The 17,796-nt window shown below is 44.5% G+C and overlaps 2 protein-coding genes across 5 annotated transcripts in view; one reads left to right on the forward strand and one right to left on the reverse strand.

The window, feature by feature from the left end:
• LOC142742281 (cell division cycle-associated protein 7-like) overlaps positions 1-17,796 on the reverse strand; it is a 35,130-nt gene that overhangs the window by 12,168 nt on the left and 5,166 nt on the right. The window contains exons 2-3 of one of the 2 annotated variants that reach the window (XM_075851850.1): positions 8,605-8,669; positions 5,821-5,909 (exon numbers count right to left, since the gene is read on the reverse strand). The gene's annotated coding sequence lies outside the window, so the exon portion shown is untranslated. Of the gene's footprint in view, positions 1-5,820; positions 5,910-5,990; positions 6,162-8,604; positions 8,670-17,796 lie in introns of those variants that run through there. The other variant, XM_075851851.1, reaches the window with a different exon arrangement.
• AMHR2 (anti-Mullerian hormone receptor type 2) overlaps positions 8,396-17,796 on the forward strand; it is a 65,870-nt gene continuing 56,469 nt past the window's right edge. For all 3 annotated transcript variants that reach the window (XM_075851847.1, XM_075851848.1, XM_075851849.1), the window contains exons 1-3: positions 8,396-8,676; positions 8,751-8,927; positions 16,280-16,411. In XM_075851847.1, coding sequence (XP_075707962.1) covers positions 8,616-8,676; positions 8,751-8,927; positions 16,280-16,411 — 370 coding nt within the window. In that variant the 5' untranslated portion in view covers positions 8,396-8,615. The remainder of the gene's footprint in view (positions 8,677-8,750; positions 8,928-16,279; positions 16,412-17,796) is intronic.

Below are 17,796 nucleotides of genomic sequence, written 5' to 3' on the forward strand. Positions count from 1 at the left end.
TATTTTGCATTTGAACATACCCCAAGAATCAGCAAATTTTAATTTGCCTTTACTATAAGAGCTCACATACAACTTGTGGCTTCATACATATTCTACCTGGCGTTTCCCCAAGCAAAAACAAACCTAAAGAATAAATTTAGTAGTCTACATGACCCTCCAGATGAGATTTCAACAGAACTCACCATCATACACTACATTATATGAGACACAGACCTGCACAATGAGCCCTATATGATCTATGGAAACACCACAATTACTCATGTTTATACTTACAGGAAACTTTCACTAGATACTAATATTCTACATCATAAAGCAATCCTTGTACACATACAAAAAAAACACAGGCGTGGACATCAAAAGGGTGGGGCACATACAGTTAAAGGGCACCTATAGATTGTCTCTGCGTCACTCTCGTACTCCTGGCTTTGGAAAACCCACATACTATACGATAAGCCGCCTGATCTTCTTATACACATGTGCTGACTCTACCCAATTATGAGGATCCACCTTATTGTCAACAGCTGGGTCACAAATTTCCAGCTACCCAAGTTTGCATTTTCCAGGTAAGACACTAGGTGGCACTATTTCCTACTTGGTTGAGAAAACGGACAAAAGACAAGGTATGATTTGCTAAGGCTGGGTTCACACAACCTATTTTCAGGCGTAATGGGGGCGTTTTACGCCTCGAATTACGCCTGAAAACACGGCTCCAATAAGTCGGCAAACATCTGCCCATTCATTTCAATGCATTTGCCGATGTACTGTGCCGACGACCTGTAATTTTACGCGTCGCTGTCAAAAGACGGCGCGTAAAATAACAGCCTCGTCAGAGAAGTGCAGGACACTTCTTGGTACGTAAATGGAGCCGTTTTTCATTGAATCCAATGAAGAACAGCTCCAAATTACGGCCGTAATTGACGCCTCGCAAAACGTGAGTACGAGCAATTACGTCTGAAATGCAGGAGCTGTTTTCTCCTGAAAACAGCTCCGCAATTTCAGCCGTAATTGACGTTATCGTGTGCACATACCCTAAGGCTTTATTCACACGAACGAGTATTACGTCCGTGATACGTGCGTGAAAATCAAGCGCGTCACACGGATCTATGTTAGTGAATGGGGCCATTCAGGCAGTCCGTGATTTTCACGCAGCCTATCTCCGCTGCGTAAAACTCACGACATTTCCTATACTTGGCCGTTTTTCCCGCATCACACACCCATTGAAGTCAATGGGTGCGTGAAAATTGCGCACGGCACACGGAAGCAATTCCGTGTGACGGGCGTTATTCGCGCAATAGTAGATAAAGGAATGAAGGAAAAAATAAAAGCACTTCCTTCATTTCTTTGTCTAAACTTCAAAACTGAGTGTCATAAGCATGGCATATGCGTGAAAATCACGCGGCCACGCAGCACATACTGATGACACAAGCAACTGCAACGTGCAAAAAACGCAGCGGTTTTTGCTCGCACAATACGCACACGTTCGTGTGAATAAGGCCTAAGGGCTTGTCCACACGTAACAGAATTGCTGCAGAAAATTTCTGCAGCATTTCCGTTACACCTAGCAGACATTCCACCGCGGAAAAACCGCACCATTTCCTGCATTTTTTACTGCAGAAAATGGTGCAGATTTTGCTGCGTTTTTCTCAATGCTGTGAGATGGTGACATCTCGTCTGAAAAACGCAGCGATCCTGTCCACTTTTGCAGCAGGAATTGACATGCTGCCATCCGAAAAATACGCCATTTCTGCAGAAATTCTGTTATGTGTGAACAAGCCCTAAGAGTGCAGATTTTGTTGCAGATTTTATGCTTGCTGCAGAAACAACCACATTCAAATGAATGGAACTGATTTTCAGTGGCAAAAATTTCAGCAACAAAATATGCAGCGTGTGCGTGTGCAGGAGGCCTTAGGGTATGTTCACACGCTTAACCAAAAACATCTTAAAATACGGAGCTGTTTTCAAGGGACAATAGCTCCTGATTTTCCGAAGTTTTTTTTTAGCAACTCGCGTTTTTTCGTGGCGTTTTTTTACGTACGATTTGGGAGTCAATGAAAAACGGCTCCAAAAACGGCTCAAGAAGTGACATGAACTTCTTATTCGCAGCCGTTTTTTTCAGACCGTTTTTCACGGCCCGAACTCGGTCGTGTGCAAGAGGTGTAAAGGACACATGCTACTTCTCTTGTTGGAATCAACTTCTGGTTTTGGCTTTAAAAACTGCATAAAAAACCTGAACAAAACCTGATCAATACCTGCACGAGCGAATACACCCTCAGGCCTCATCACACATCTGTGAAGTATTTACGGTCAGTAAATCCTCCACGGATGGGCCGCGGACTGTCACCTGTATTTGCGGGCCGTGCTCACTTTATAAGGTATAAGAGAACAGTCCGTAAATGCAAAAAATAGGACATGCCCTATTTTTTGCGGGTCATTTCTACGGCCCGAGAAACACACCTGAAAAAATACGGGAAGGTGTGCGTGGTCCAAAGAAATAAATGGATCAGTATTTTTATCCGCAATTGTGGATACAAATTACGGTCATGTGCATGAGGCCTAAGTGACATTTCACCCACCCCCTTCGACTTTAAGTTTGAAGATTTTCATATCTTGGAATTCCTGTCAATGAAACTTTTTATACACACTTTTTTTGCGCATACTTTTTTTTTTTTTTTTCAATATGCAGCATATTCCAACGAATCCATAATGGGACCATTCTTTGCCCATAGAAGTCAATGGGTTGATTTTAAAAATGTATGTTCCGTTTTTGCATAGTGCACATGTCCATATTTGTTCCATTTTTTTACATCCGTATTTCAGCAAGCTTACAAAAACAGCAAAAAAATGGTTGAACCTTTAACAAAAAACAGAACAAAAAAACAGAACAAATACAGATGTAAAACAGACAATGCATAACAACATATGGAAACAAAAACAAAACAAATTGTCAAAGAACAGATCCGTATTGCGCATCCGTATATGATCCGTATTTTCATACTGAAGTGTGAAGGAGGCCGAATTCAAAACAGACCCTCATCCATTTTCTTAAAGTGACAGTAACATAACTTTAGATATTATATCATACATGGCAATAGCAATGAAAACAACGCAACAATCGACAAATCTGGACTTGGGCAACATCCCAAATGTTTGGTAGAAGGAAAAGTCCCAATTTATAGTCCCCCATTCATTACGATTTTGCCTTCTATACCTCTGTAAGAAGGCTGTAACATATCCCACTGTATGGCATACAGTGGTATACATCGCCTGGGGACTCCAGCCCTGGGAAATCTTATGATGTCACTGTTCATATATGTTCCCAGGCAGAGCGGATGTGCAGAAAGCTCCCGCACCATAACTGTCCATACAGTTAGGTCCAGAATTATTTGGACAGTCTCACAATCTTCATGATTTGGGATCTGCTGCCACCACATTGGATTTGAAATGAAACAACTGAGATGCAATTGAAGTGTCGACTTTCAGGTTTAATTCAAGGGGTTGAACAAAAATATCCTGTGAAACGTTTAGGAATTGCAACCATTTTTCTACACAGCCTCCTCATTTCAGGGGCTCAAGAGTAATTGGACAAATTAAAACATTACCATAAATAAAATGTGTTTTTTTAATACTTTGTAGAGAATCCTTTGCAGGCAATGACTGCCTGAAGTCTGGAACCCATGGACATCACCAAACCCTGGGTTTCCTCCTTTGTGATGCTTTGCCAGGTCTTTACTACGGCTGTCTTCAGTTGTTGCTTGTTTGTGGGTCTTTCTGCCTTAAGTTTTGTCTTAAGCAAGTGAAATGCAGCTCGATCGGGTTGAGATCTGGTGATTGACTCGGCCATTGCAGAATATTCCACTTCTTTGCCTTAAAAAACTCCTGGGTTGCTTTCGCAGTATGTTTTGGGTCGTTGTCCATCTGTACTGTGAAGCGACGTCCAATCAACCTTGCTGCATTTGGTTGAATCTGAGCAGAAAGTAAATCCCTGAACACTTCAGAATTCATCCGGCTGCTTCTGTCTTCAGTCAGATCATCAATAAACACCAGTGACCCAGTACCCTTGGCAGCCATGCATGCCCATGCCATCACACTGCCTCCACCATGTTTTACAGAGGATGGGGTGTGCTTTGGATCATGAGCCGTTCCAAGCCTTCTCCATACTTTCTTCCTCCCATCATTCTGGTACAGGTTGATCTTAGTTTCATCTGTCCATAGAATGTTGTTCCAGAAATGGGCGGCTTCTTTACATGTTATTGGGCAAAGTCTAATCTGGCCATTCTATTTTTGAGGCTGATTAATGGTTTGCACCTTGTGGTGAACCCTCTGTATTTGCTCTCATGAAGTCTTCTCTTTATGGTAGACTTAGATACTGATGCACCTACTTCCAGGAGATTGTTCTTCACTTGGGTAGATGTTATGAAGGGGTTTTTCTTCACCATGGAAAGGATTCTGCGATCATCCACCACTGTTGTCTTCCGTGGACGTCCAGGCCTTTTGGGGTTCACAAGATCACAGTGCGCTTTTTTTTTCAAGAATGTAGCAAACTGTTGATTTGGCCACTTCTGACATTTGTTCTATCTCTCTGATCGATTTCTTCATTTTTTTTTTCAGCCTAACGATGGTCTGTTTCACTTGCATTGAAAGCTCCTTTGACCTCATGTTGTGGGTTCACAGCAGCAGCTTCCAAATTCAAATGTCACACATGGAATCAACTCCAGACCTTTTACCTGCTTAATGCATAATAGATTAACGAGGGAATAACCCATGCAGCCCATTAAATAGCTTTTGAGATAATTACCTTTGGACCCTTGAAAAAGAGGCAGCTACATGTTAAAGAGCTGTAATTCCTAAACCCTTCCTCAAATTAGGATGTGAATACCCTCAAATTAAAGCTGAGTCTGCACTTTAAGCCCATATTGATTATAGAACTGAATATTCAATATGTTTTGGTAAACCACTAAAATGCCAAAACTTGTGTCACTGTCCAAATAATTCTGGACCTAACTGTATATGGATGGATACCTGTGACGAATGCCCAACAGTGGCATCCATCACCCATAGGCTCCCATGTTAAAAAAAAGTATACCACACAGTATACGTTTTTTGCGGGAACCCTCGGGATGGAATAGCGTAGTCTACAATAGATATAACAACCCAATAGAAGACAAAATGACACTTTTTTGCCCTACGTCAGGCTAATAGAGTTCTATGGACACGTTTATCATGTTTGTCGGGAGCTTTCCTGGCATACACCATTAACGTAGTTTATAAACGTGATGTGAAGGGGAACTAATGGGCTAGATGCAATTATGCAAGTGTGATATCACATGCCCCTACAAGAACAAATTAGAAGCAATAACGTGAGATTTCACTCTGCAATCTGGCATAATCACTGGACACTAACCCCTTTGACACTGTGCCACATTAAGCCATTTCTGCACTAGGATGTGCAGAATAAGTACATCAAAAGCAGGAGGTAGTTGCTGCATTTGGACATGTGCCTGTATAACAGAGCCAATGTCACATTGAGAGAGTGTCCAATAAGCAGTGTCACCCATAGATGACAAGACAAATAATGCCCTATAAAAAGTGCCAGCAAGAAAGGGCATACTTAAAAATTGCCGTTCAAATATTTGAATGTGTATAGTCCAGATAACAGCACCAATGTCCGCGAGATGTTACCTCCCATAAGCAGTGCCTATCGGAAAGTGGCCACATATGTAGTGCACCCATAAAGAGTGTCATTCACTTAGTGGCTCAAACCAGGAACGGAACATAAACAGTAAAAAAAATATAAAGGAAGGCCTAAAAGTGTCTCCTTACCTGGATCCAAATCTGGGTTTGGCTTAAAAAATTCAAGCAGAATCTGCGTCAAATCTGCACCGTGTGAACAAGACCTGAACAGGTGGTTTCTGTTGGAGAAAGTAGGTGGCGTCATGTTTAATGGTGAGTAGGTGTCCTGTGTTCTAGTAGGGAGGAGGAAGATAGATTACCTGTTGTTTAGTGAGGAGGGTAGTTATCTTCAGGCTCGGACTGGCCAACCAGAGAACCAGAGGATCCTCTGGTGGGCCCAGGCTCCGACACAATAATGGGCCCTAGAGGTCCAGACGAAGACAATCCCATTTGGAGGTCACTTTGGAGCCAATCACATGTCACGAGGGTCTATTTCTTTTGGGATCAAGACAAATTACCTATTAGACCTTATTGATGAAATGTCCTGTGTATACAATGATAACAACTAGGACTGTAACGTCTATGGCCACGGTCCGTCGTTCGGTCGTTAACCTCGACGGCCGAGGCCATGGACATCTTACCTCGCTGCAGCGTCGTCCTCCTGTGACCTTGAATGTGAATGTCTCCGGCGGGCCTCAAAGGGCCAGTGCGCGCATTTTTGCAGGAAGTCTGCAATCTAGCCCAGGATGCCATGGGCTATAAAAAGGGCTCTGTCCTCTTGCTCTTTGCCAGAGCGTTGTTCGTTTCCCTTAGTTTGTCGTGCTTATGGTCTCCCAGTGTCTTCCAGTTTCCCAGTGTACCTTGCTCCTGTATCCCGTATCCTGTTTCCGTGCTACCTAGTGCTATTGCCGTGCTGTGCTGTTGCCGTGCTGTGCTACAGTCTACGCTTGATCTGCTACGCCTCACCTGATGACTTCCCGCCGCCTGGTCCTGGACGTGCCTGCCTCTCTACTGCCTACGATTGCCTCAGTTACCCTTTCTAAACTAATTGAACTCTGTACTTACCTGTTTGGCCAGCTGCCATTCCGCTACGCGGTACGGCCCAGTGGGTCCACACCCCGCATTGTGACAAGGACTATGATCAAATTAAAAGTGGACATGTACATGTTCCATATAGATGGAGGGTGGACCCTCAGATTATTTCCTCTGATGGACCCAAGGAACCACAGTCCGACACTGGTTATCCTATATAGAGACTATGGTGGGCTAGGTGTCGAAAGTGTCTGGTGTCGAGGATGAAGACATTTATTGCTCCCACCAGGTAAATGAATGTTTAGGATAATTTTAACAAAATATGTTAAGATAATTCAATGATAAATAAAGGCCAAAGCGCTGAGACAAGCAGTTCTGACGGTATAAAAATCCATTCTTCCATATTCTTCAATAAGATTAACTATTGTCGTGTATTGCTCCATACATAGGGTTATAGGTGTATCAATGTGTCTAATTCTTAATGATCTGTTCCTGTCTTCATGCTGTTACTGCTTCTATAACAATTGCATTACCCAAATACATTCTCTGAATGGGTTTCCAGCTCCATCAAAAATTGCCAGAATTTTCCTTCGCAGATGCATAAAATATTCGCCAAGTGTGGGTATGACTCAAATATACCTCGTGCTATTGAAGAGCGCAAGGTTGAATTGCATGCATTCTATGGGCCACCCTTGGTCATGTGTACTATACAGTGCCCAAATAACACTGCCCAATCAATAAACTAGGCAATACAACTGCCTTTCTATAGGTTCAGGCACCTAGTGTGGTATAGGGATTCAAGATGTGGGTTCCCAGGACTTCAGGGATTGTCAAATGATGCACCCTATGCCCACTGTGTCCGCCCCTGGTGCAATAACATCTGTTGAATATGCTTGCAGAGGTAACAATCACTACAACGGGACTGTGGGCTGTGGTGTAGGCTGCATTATGTTCATCAATGACCTGTGGCACCTCCCACTAACACCTACCACTGACTACTTACTGTTTTTTGGGACTCATGTACACGTGCTATGCACACACTGACCCCGTACAGCGGCACACAGAATCCCTACGGGTCTGTATTACGGACCAATAAGGACTGCATTGCTGCCATTTTCTCCCCACGTGTCTCAAGGGGAGAAAACCTCCGTAATATGGTTTGCGATGGAGAATGCCACATTTACTTTTTTACAGGTTCTCATGGGACTCTGTGCGCTTCCATTTACAATTGAGTACAGTATAGGCCCATGGAATTCAATGGACACCGTATTCGTACCACACGGATGAATAATATGTTCATGTGTGTGAGTCCGAACACCATTATCAATGCATTCTTGTTTGTGTAAAATGCCCAGATGGTTTGTAGTTGTGCTGATATATTGCCTAGCTCCCTATCACTACCAAAGCGTGGCATTATTACCCGCATAACATGTATATATATAAATATATATATATAATATGTTAACGTGATATACTATATATTCTAGTATTTTATTTGACTTTCACCTCTCTATGTATGTTATACATATTAGCACATTATGTTTTTTTCTTCTAATCATCACTTGTTTGTATTCTTGTGCCCACTGACTGTAGGGTCCTTTCCTCCTTCACAATGTTCCCAGAACAACACTCCCCCAGCATATCGCAATGGCCAAGATACGCCTCTTGTTTGGTATCCTTGAGATTTCTATCCTCCCATCCCAGACCTGCTGGCTAAGGTTTAGAAAGGAGCTAAGTGAGGAACAAAATCTACAGGAATCAATGATGAGAGAAGGAAGTTAGAAATCAAATAAATATAGACGAAACAATAAGAGAATAGGTATTTTTGAAGGAAAATTTGGACAGTAAGGACCATTACCAATGATCTGGAATACTGAGAAACTTTCGTAGAACCTACATTACCTCTGATAGGAATGCCTCATACAGAATTGAACTTCATCATTCACTTGATCCTCTTCTGTGCTTTCCTGCAAGGTAAGGATTATCATTGGGCATAGGAAGATAATGCATGCCAACACTTTAATCTTGCGATTTTTGCATTTCCCCAGATGTTCATCTTAAAGGCATATCCTGTGCCATACTTGATAATGCATCCTATTCTGTTGGGTTACCTATGGCTCGATTTGGAGACATAACAGAACCAGGAAAGATACACTGCAATGAAAGCAACTGTTGTATGGGAATGTGGATTATCAGCAATGGAGAGATTCAGCTTGCTGTATTAGGTAAGAATATGAAACAAGATATGAGAAAAACATTGCTTCCAGTGAAAATGGGCCTATTAATATGGGCCTGTAATGGCCTATTAACCAAATGTATAACCAATGTTATTTCAGCTAATTATGTGATGGAATTATTGGAGGCTTCTAATGTTAAAATACACTACATAACATTTATATTGTATATATCCTTTTTGTTATCATTTTTTGTGTGTTCAGAATGGACTGACAAGTCAAAGCGGAAAAAGGAACACATAATAAATATAAAATAACAGCATTGTAAAAATTCCCTGGCACAATTATATACTCTACCAAGCCTGATAACACTGTGATATATATATTCAGTGTTTAGTCTTTGGTGTCCTAGTGAAGATTTTGAGTCTTTGATGACCCACTAGTCCAATGTCCCCTACCTGGTGACTAAGCAACATTTTGATTGGTCCTTGGTAACTCTATGGCATTGTGAGAGATACTAATTGCTATACACACCAGGTCCTCTTGATTCAGTGGTTTAGCCTGCTGTGCATACCTGGTGATACAGTTGTGTAGTATAAATGGTGATCCTCCAGTTTAGCAGTCATGTCTGGTGACCTAGTAGCTACTTATATGCCTGCCAAGAGCCCATCTCAAATGTGTTTTTACTAATTAACTAATACTAGTTTATAGCAATTTACAAGGTGCCTATTGTATGGTTCATATAATTAAAGGGAATGTCTTATCTGGACAACCATTTTTCATTTTTCAGCTACCTCGTCGATAAGATCATTGTCAGGCTACGATGGCAGTTATCACAAGGGGAAAAAGTATTTATTTCAAGGAATGGGCAACCATGTAATTCATGGTCGCTCAGAGTCCTCCAAAGCGCTTTGGCTAATAGAGGGAGGTCCCGAGCAAGGGACCCTTCTCTGTTATGCCCATATGCTTTACGAGAGTATATGGACAGGGGCTGTCAATACTATTAGTAGCTTTTGTAAAGGATCTGCCAGACACAACTTCTGTGTCGACGCCCATAGGTAATCAGTCTGCACCTGCTTCTATGTCTGTGAGACTGACTCCATCTTCCACCACCCAGGATGGCAGGCTTAGGAGTGGGAGAGCCTATCACAGCCTGGCCAGACGGAGCTAGCTCCCGCCCTCTGTCTATTTATACCTGCCTTTCCTGTTCCTCCTTTGCTTGTGATTCTTCTCTGTTGGTTTCCTGGCCCTGCTGCAGCTTCTTGAACTACTGATCCTCTGCTTGTGATTGACCTTGGCTATTCTGACCACTCTTCTGCTCTGTGTTTTTGTACCTCGCTCATCTCCTGGTTTGACTCGGCTCGTTCACCTCGCTTCTTGCTCACGGTATTCCCGTGGGCAACTTCCCCATTTCCCTGACTTCTTTGTACCCTTGTCTGTTTGTCTGTCGTGCACCTATTGAGTGCAGGGGCCGTCGCCCAGTTGTACCCCGTCGCCTAGGGCGGGTCGTTGCAAGTAGGCAGGGACTGAGTGGCGGGTAGATTAGGGCTCACTTGTCTGTTTCCTTACCCCGACATTACATAATCACAAGCCCATATACCTAGTCTACCCTGGTCCCTGACACTACTATGGACCCCCTTGAGACCCTGGCTCAGCAAATGCAGGGCCTCTCCCTACAGGTCCAGGCCCTGGCTCAGAGGGACAACCAGCCTGATGCTACCCTGGTAGTGCCCCTCACCTCACCTCTTGAACCCCACCTCAAGTTGCCTGACCGGTTCTCAGGGGACCGGAGGACTTTTTTCTCCTTTCGGGAGAGTTGTAGGCTCTATTTTCGCTTAAAGCCCCACTCCTCTGGTTCTGAGAGCCAGCGGGTGGGTATAATTATGTCCCGGCTCCAGGACGGGCCCCAAGAATGGGCCTTCTCCTTGGCTCCTGACGCCCCTGAACTTTCCTCCGTTGATCTCTTCTTTTCTGCTCTCGGGCTAATTTATGACGAGACTGACAAGACTGCCTTTGCCGAGAGTCAGCTGGTGACCTTACGTCAGGGTAAGAGACCTGTTGAGGAGTATTGTTCTGACTTTAGGAAGTGGTGCGTAGCTTCTCGGTGGAATGACCCTGCCTTAAGGTGCCAGTTTAGGTTGGGTCTGTCGAACGCCCTGAAAGACCTGCTAGTTAGCTATCCCTCTTCTGACTCCCTAGATCAGGTTATGGCTTTAGCGGTACGACTTGACCGACGTCTCAGGGAACGACTACTTGTACGTGTTGGTGTTTTCTCCTCTGACTTCCCCATGATGCCTCCCGAGGTTCCGTTGCTTCGTTCTTCCACGGAAGACTCGGAGGTACCTATGCAACTCGGGGCCTTCATGTCCCCCCAACATAGAGAGTTCCACAGGAAGAATGGTCTCTGCTTCTACTGTGGGGATGACAAGCATCAAGTGAACAACTGTCCTAGGCATAAGAATAAGCAGCCGGAAGAACAGCCGCGCCTAAGTGACCATCGGGGAGGTCACTTGGGCGCACAGGTATTTCCCGTAAATATGAAACGTAATAAAATCTTGCTTCCCTTTCAGGTCTCTTTTGGTGGTAGGTCTGCTACCGGCAGTGCCTTCCTGGATTCAGGGTCTTCTGCTAATATTATGTCTGTGGAATTTGCTATGTCTCTAGCTATGCCATTGATTGATTTGCCTAAACCTGTCCCGGTAGTGGGTATCGACTCCACTCCTCTTGCTAATGGTTATTTTACACAGCATACCCCTGTTTTTGAACTCCATGTGGGCTCCATGCATTTGGAGCAGTGCTCTGTACTGGTGATGCAGGGATTATCGTCTGATTTGGTTTTAGGCCTTCCCTGGTTGCAGTTGCATAATCCCACTTTTGACTGGAATACTGGGGATCTTACCAAATGGGGTAATGAATGCATGACGTCATGTTTTCCTGTTAATTCTATTTCTCTCCCTGAGGAGGTGAACACTCTACCTGAGTTTGTTCAGGACTTCGCTGATGTTTTCTCTAAAGAGGCCTCCGAAGTGTTACCACCTCATAGAGAATACAATTGCGCAATTGATTTGGTACCAGGAACTAAACTCCCTAAGGGTAGGATATTTAATCTCTCTTGTCCCGAACGTGAAGCCATGAGAGATTATATCCAGGAATGCCTGGCCAAGGGTTACATTCGCCCCTCTACTTCTCTGGTAGGTGCTGGCTTCTTCTTCGTAGGGAAGAAGGATGGTGGTCTTAGGCCATGCATTGACTACTGAAACTTGAATAAGGTCACTGTAAGGAACCAGTATCCCCTTCCTTTGATTCCTGATCTCTTCAATCAGGTTCAGGGGGCCCAATGGTTCTCTAAGTTTGATCTACGGGGGGCTTATAACCTTATCCGCATCAAAGAGGGGGATGAGTGGAAGACTGCGTTTAACACGCCCAAAGGTCATTTAGAATACCTCGTCATGCCCTTTGGGTTGCGTAATGCTCCCGCGGTCTTCCAGAATTTCATAAATGAGATTTTAAGAGACTACCTGGGGGTATTTCTTGTAGTGTACCTTGATGACATACTTGTGTTTTCCAAGGACTGGTCCTCCCACATTGAGCATGTCAGGAAGGTGCTCCATGCCCTTCGGGAAAACAAACTGTTTGCTAAGACCGAAAAATGTGTGTTTGGGGTGCAGGAGATACAGTTTTTGGGTCAAATCCTCCCTCCTCATGAATTCCGCATGGACCCCGCCAAGGTCCAGGCTGTGGCGGAATGGGTCCAACCTGCCTCCCTGAAGGCGTTACAGTGCTTCCTGGGGTTCGCTAATTATTACAGGAGATTTATTGCTAACTTCTCGGTCATCGCTTAGCCTCTTACGGATCTCACTCGCAAAGGTGCTGATCTCCTCCTCTCCTCCACTAGCCTCCTGAGGCTGTCCAGGCTTTTGAGGTCCTTAAAGGAAAAGTGTCACCAACATTTTTTTCTTTATATCAGTTTTATGTTAGGGTTTTATTAAAAACGTTTATATTTATTTGTGTGTTTGTATGTTACTTTTTTCTATTTTTATACTTTTTCTTCCCTATGGGGGCTGCCATTTTTTTTTCCATTTATGTATGTGTCGATTAACGACACATACAGACATGGAATACGGCAGCTCCAGTCCCATAGGGACTGCGAACGGGGCCCGTTCCATCCACTATGGTGTACGCCGTGTGTGTGTGAACGGCGCATGCGCCGCTCCTACACAGTCCGATTTGAAATGCACGCCGTCCGGCACCATTTTCCTGTGGACCGGAAGTCGCGGCCGGGCAGTAAGATTACTACTTCCGGTCGCGGCTTCCGGACTTGTGCACATGGAGCAGCGGCAGCAGACGGAGCGGACGGACCGGAGGGAGCGGCGGCGACTGGAGCAGGTAAGTGATTTCTATGTATGTTCGTGTTTCAGTGTGTGTTTACTAGTGTATGTAAACCTACCACACGGTGTGTTAGCTCAAAAAATGGCGACACACAGTGTAGGAGGTTAGACCGTTCAAACCCCTCGTTTCTCCCGGCACTAGCCAGGATAAAGGAGGGGGGGATTCTGAGAGCTCACTAGAGCGAGGGATTTTTTCCCAATTTTACAGCATAAAGCAATGTGGTTGCTTTACCACATGTAATGCTGCAATTTTGGGAATTGCTCCATCTATTGACCAGTGCTGGGAAATATTATAAATTGAATCCAATTTATAATATTTCCTGACTCGTGAAAAAAAAATAACAAATTAGAACAATGTTTAATCACCTACACACTAATTGTTTAACAACAAAAAAAAAACATGTTTTGCTGGCAACACATTACCTTTAAGAAGTGCTTTATCTTGGCCTCAGTGCTGGTTCAACCCATCCAAATGGAGCCATTTATCGTGGAGGTTGACGCGTCCGAGGTGGGAGTGGGGGCTGTCTTGTCCCAGGGTACCAGGTCCCTCACCCTTCTCCGCCCCTGTGCTTACTTCTCCAGGAAGTTTTCGCCCACTGAGAGTAACTATGATATTGGCAACCGCAAACTCTTAGCCATTAAATGGGCATTTTAAGAGTGGCGCCACTTCCTGGAGGGGGCTAGGCACCAGGTAACGGTCCTTACCGACCACAAGAATCTGGTTTTCCTAGAATCTGCCCGGAGGCTAAACCCGAGACAAGCTCGATGGGCGTCATTTTTTACCAGATTCAACTTTTTGGTCACCTATAGGGCTGGGTGTAAAATTTTAAGGCTGATGCACTGTCGCGTAGCTTCATGGCCAGCCCTCCTTCGGAGGAAGATCCTGCTTGTGTTTTGCCTCCAGGTATAATCATTTCCTCTATTGATTCTGATTTAGTCTCTGAAATTGCGGCTGATCAAGGTTCAGCTCCCGGGAACCTTCCTGAGAACAAGCTGTTTGTTCCCCTGCAATTCCGGCTAAGGGTACTTAGGGAAAATCATGACTCTGCACTATCTGGCCATCCAGGCATCCTGGGTACCAAGCACCTCATTGCCAGAAACTATTGGTGGCCTGGGTTGCTCAAAGACGTTAAGGCCTACGTCGCCGCTTGTGAAGTTTGTGCTAGGTCCAAGACTCCCAGGTCCCGACCAGCGGGCCTACTATGTTCTTTGCCCGTTCCCCAGAGACCTTGGACCCATATCTCCATGGATTTCATCACCGATTTGCCTCCATCTCAAGGCAAGTCGGTGGTGTGGGTTGTAGTAGACCGCTTCAGTAACATGTGCCACTTTGTGCCCCTCAAGAAACGACCCAATGCTAAGACGTTAGCTACCTTGTTTGTCAAACACATCCTGCGTCTCCATGGGGTCCCTGTCAATATTGTTTCTGACAGAGGGATACAATTTGTTTCATTGTTTTGGAGAGCCTTCTGTAAAAAGTTGGAGATTGATCTGTCCTTCTCCTCTGCCTTCCATCCTGAAACTAATGGCCAAACTGAGAGGACTAATCAGTCTCTTGAACAATATTTAAGGTGTTTTATCTCTGACTGTCAATATGATTGGGTCTTATTCATTCCCCTCGCCGACTTTTCCCTTAATAACCGGGTCAGTAACTCGTCAGGGGTCTCCCCCTTTTTCTGTAATTTTGGGTTTAATCCACGGCTCTCCTCCGTTTCACCTTGTAGTTCCAACAATCCCGAGGTAGATGTCGTTCACCGGGAACTGTGCACAGTCTGGGCCCAGGTTCAGAAGAACCTAGAGGCGTCCCAGAGCATACAAAAGACTCAGGCAGATAGAAGACGTTCTGCTAACCCCTTGTTTGTGGTCGGGGATCTGGTGTGGCTATCGTCAAAAAATTTGCGCCTTAAAGTCCCGTCCAAGAAGTTTGCTCCCCGGTTTATAGGGCCATACAGGGTCATTGAAGTCCTTAATCCTGTCTCCTTCCGACTGGAGTTGCCCCCGTCTTTTCGAGTACACGACGTGTTTCATGCCTCCCTCCTTAAACGCTGCTCCCCGTCCTTGGCTCCCTCGAGGAAACCTCCGGTCCCTGTTCTCACCCCTGAGGGGGTAGAATTCGAGGTGGCCAAGATTGTGGACAGCAGGATGGTCCAAGGCTCCCTCCAGTACCTGGTCCATTGGAGGGGATACGGGCCTGAGGAGAGGACTTGGGTACCCGCCCGGGATGTTCACGCTGGGGTATTGCTCGGAGGTTCCACCTTCATTTCCCCAATAAACCAGGTCCACCTAGAAAGGGTCCGGTGGCCTCTCATAAAAGGGGGGTACTGTAAAGGATCTGCCAGACACACCTTCTGTGTCGATGCCCATAGGTAATCAGTCTGCACCTGCTTCTATGTCTGTGAGACTGACTCCATCTTCACCACCCAGGATGGCAGGCTTAGGAGTGGGAGAGCCTATCACAGCCTGGCCAGACGGAGCTAGCTCCCGCCCTCTGTCTATTTATACCTGCCTTTCCTGTTCCTCCTTTGCTTGTGATTCTTCTCTGTTGGTTTCCTGGCCCTGCTGCAGCTTCTTGAACTACTGATCCTCTGCTTGTGATTGACCTTGGCTATTCTGACCACTCTTCTGCTCTGCGTTTTTGTACCTCGCTCATCTCCTGGTTTGACTCGGCTCGTTCACCTCGCTTGTTGCGCACGGTGTTCTCGTGGGCAACTTCCCCATTTCCCTGGCTTCTTTGTACCCTTGTCTGTTTGTCTGTCGTGCACCTATTGAGTGTATGGACCGTCGCCCAGTTGTACCCCGTCGCCTAGTGCGGGTCGTTGCAAGTAGGCAGGGACTGAGTGGCGGGTAGATTAGGGCTCACTTGTCTGTTTCCCTACCCCGACATTACAGCTTTGTATAGAAAGATAGTCCCATGGTTGCCTTGAGGATGGTCTGTCAGTGTTCTTGAGCTACTCTTCTCAGTTGTCTTGTATCTTAGGGTTTTTGTTATTGACCTATTTATGTGTCATTTTGCAGGCTGTTTCCCTTCCCATGCAGTTTGCAGATCTGACATCTGCGTTCCTGTCTACAGGCATGGTAAATACCATTGTTTATGTTCTTCAGATATGTGTAATTCCAACATCAACTTTTCTCATCACCACATTTCTTGTGAGTATATTACTGAATATTTAATGTAGTGATAGAAGTATGTCAATTGGAATTATTATTTTCCTGCTTGGTATTATATTGTTTCTACTTTAAAGCCAAACTCTTTACAAGACCTAAAAATTTCGATAAGACTATCCTTAAACCCACTCCATCTCACCTTCCCCTACCTCATACTCACTAGAGCCAAAGAAGCTGACACACGGGGAGTTGTTTCCATGGTCTCTGCACCAGAGGTATACTTTAGAGGTAGGTCCCCTGTACACGGCTGTAGCTGTGTACACGGACCGTGATTACAGCACGCACGAGCCGTGGAGTGTCATCTGTGGGCCATCTGCAATCACGGACCGTGCACACTCAAGATGTGCATTCATTTCAATGAGGCCGGATCGCAAATGCAGACCATAAGATGGCATGTCCTATTTTTCTTGCGGTCCGGGCAATGTACGTACCACCGTTGTGTGCATTGGCCCATAGGAAAGCATGTATTGTATACTGTCCGCAATTGCGGTTCCACAATTACGGATAGTATATGGCCGCAAACCTACGGTCGTGTGCATGAAGTCTAGCTGGGGGGATTAAAGAATGACACTAAAGTTGTATATGAAAAAGCAAATAGAGTGCACTACATTGGAGAATCAGAACTTTTTTTTTTAGCTTTTTATTTTTAAAATAGTTCTGTGTGGTCATGTGATGATTTCACAGGTGTAGGACTGATGGTATGTTCACACTGAGTAAACGGCCCGAAAATTGGCCGAAAAATCGGAAGCAGAACGGCTCCAAACATCTGCCCATTGATTTCAATGGGAAAACGGCGTTCTGTTCCAACGGGGCATTTTTTACGTGGCCGTGAAAAAGAAGTGCATGTCACTTATTTACCCCTTTTTTGGAGCCGTTTTTCATTGACTCTAGAAAAACAGCTCCAAAAATGGCCGTTAAAAACGCAGCGAAAATCGCAAGTGTTTTGAAAAACGTCTGAAAATTAGGAGCTGTTTTCGTTTTTTAGTAAGCGTGTGAACATGCTCTCATAACACAGTGCAGTTATCAGAGGTCGGTCTTGTAACAAGCCGAGCATCTGTGTGTAAATAATGAAGGTTCCTATTAAATTACAGCAAACAGAAATCTAGAAAACTGTAAGAAATTGTTACAAAAAGTATATCAAAACATTCTCATTATTATTATACAAAGAATAACGTTAATTTGCTGAAACACCCCTTAAATACCCCTTTAAGTTACACCTCTGACGTTAACCACTGAATTTCTTTTAATGACTAACAGAAAATAACCGTGCTATGGAGTTAAAAAAAATAAAAATAAACCTAGAAATGAATGAGAAATACAAAACAAACTAAAAACAAACAAATGCATATTTGTTAGTAAGTTCCAAA

Source organism: Rhinoderma darwinii, chromosome 2, assembly GCF_050947455.1.
Source record: "Rhinoderma darwinii isolate aRhiDar2 chromosome 2, aRhiDar2.hap1, whole genome shotgun sequence".
NCBI classification, from domain to species: Eukaryota; Metazoa; Chordata; class Amphibia; order Anura; family Rhinodermatidae; genus Rhinoderma; species Rhinoderma darwinii.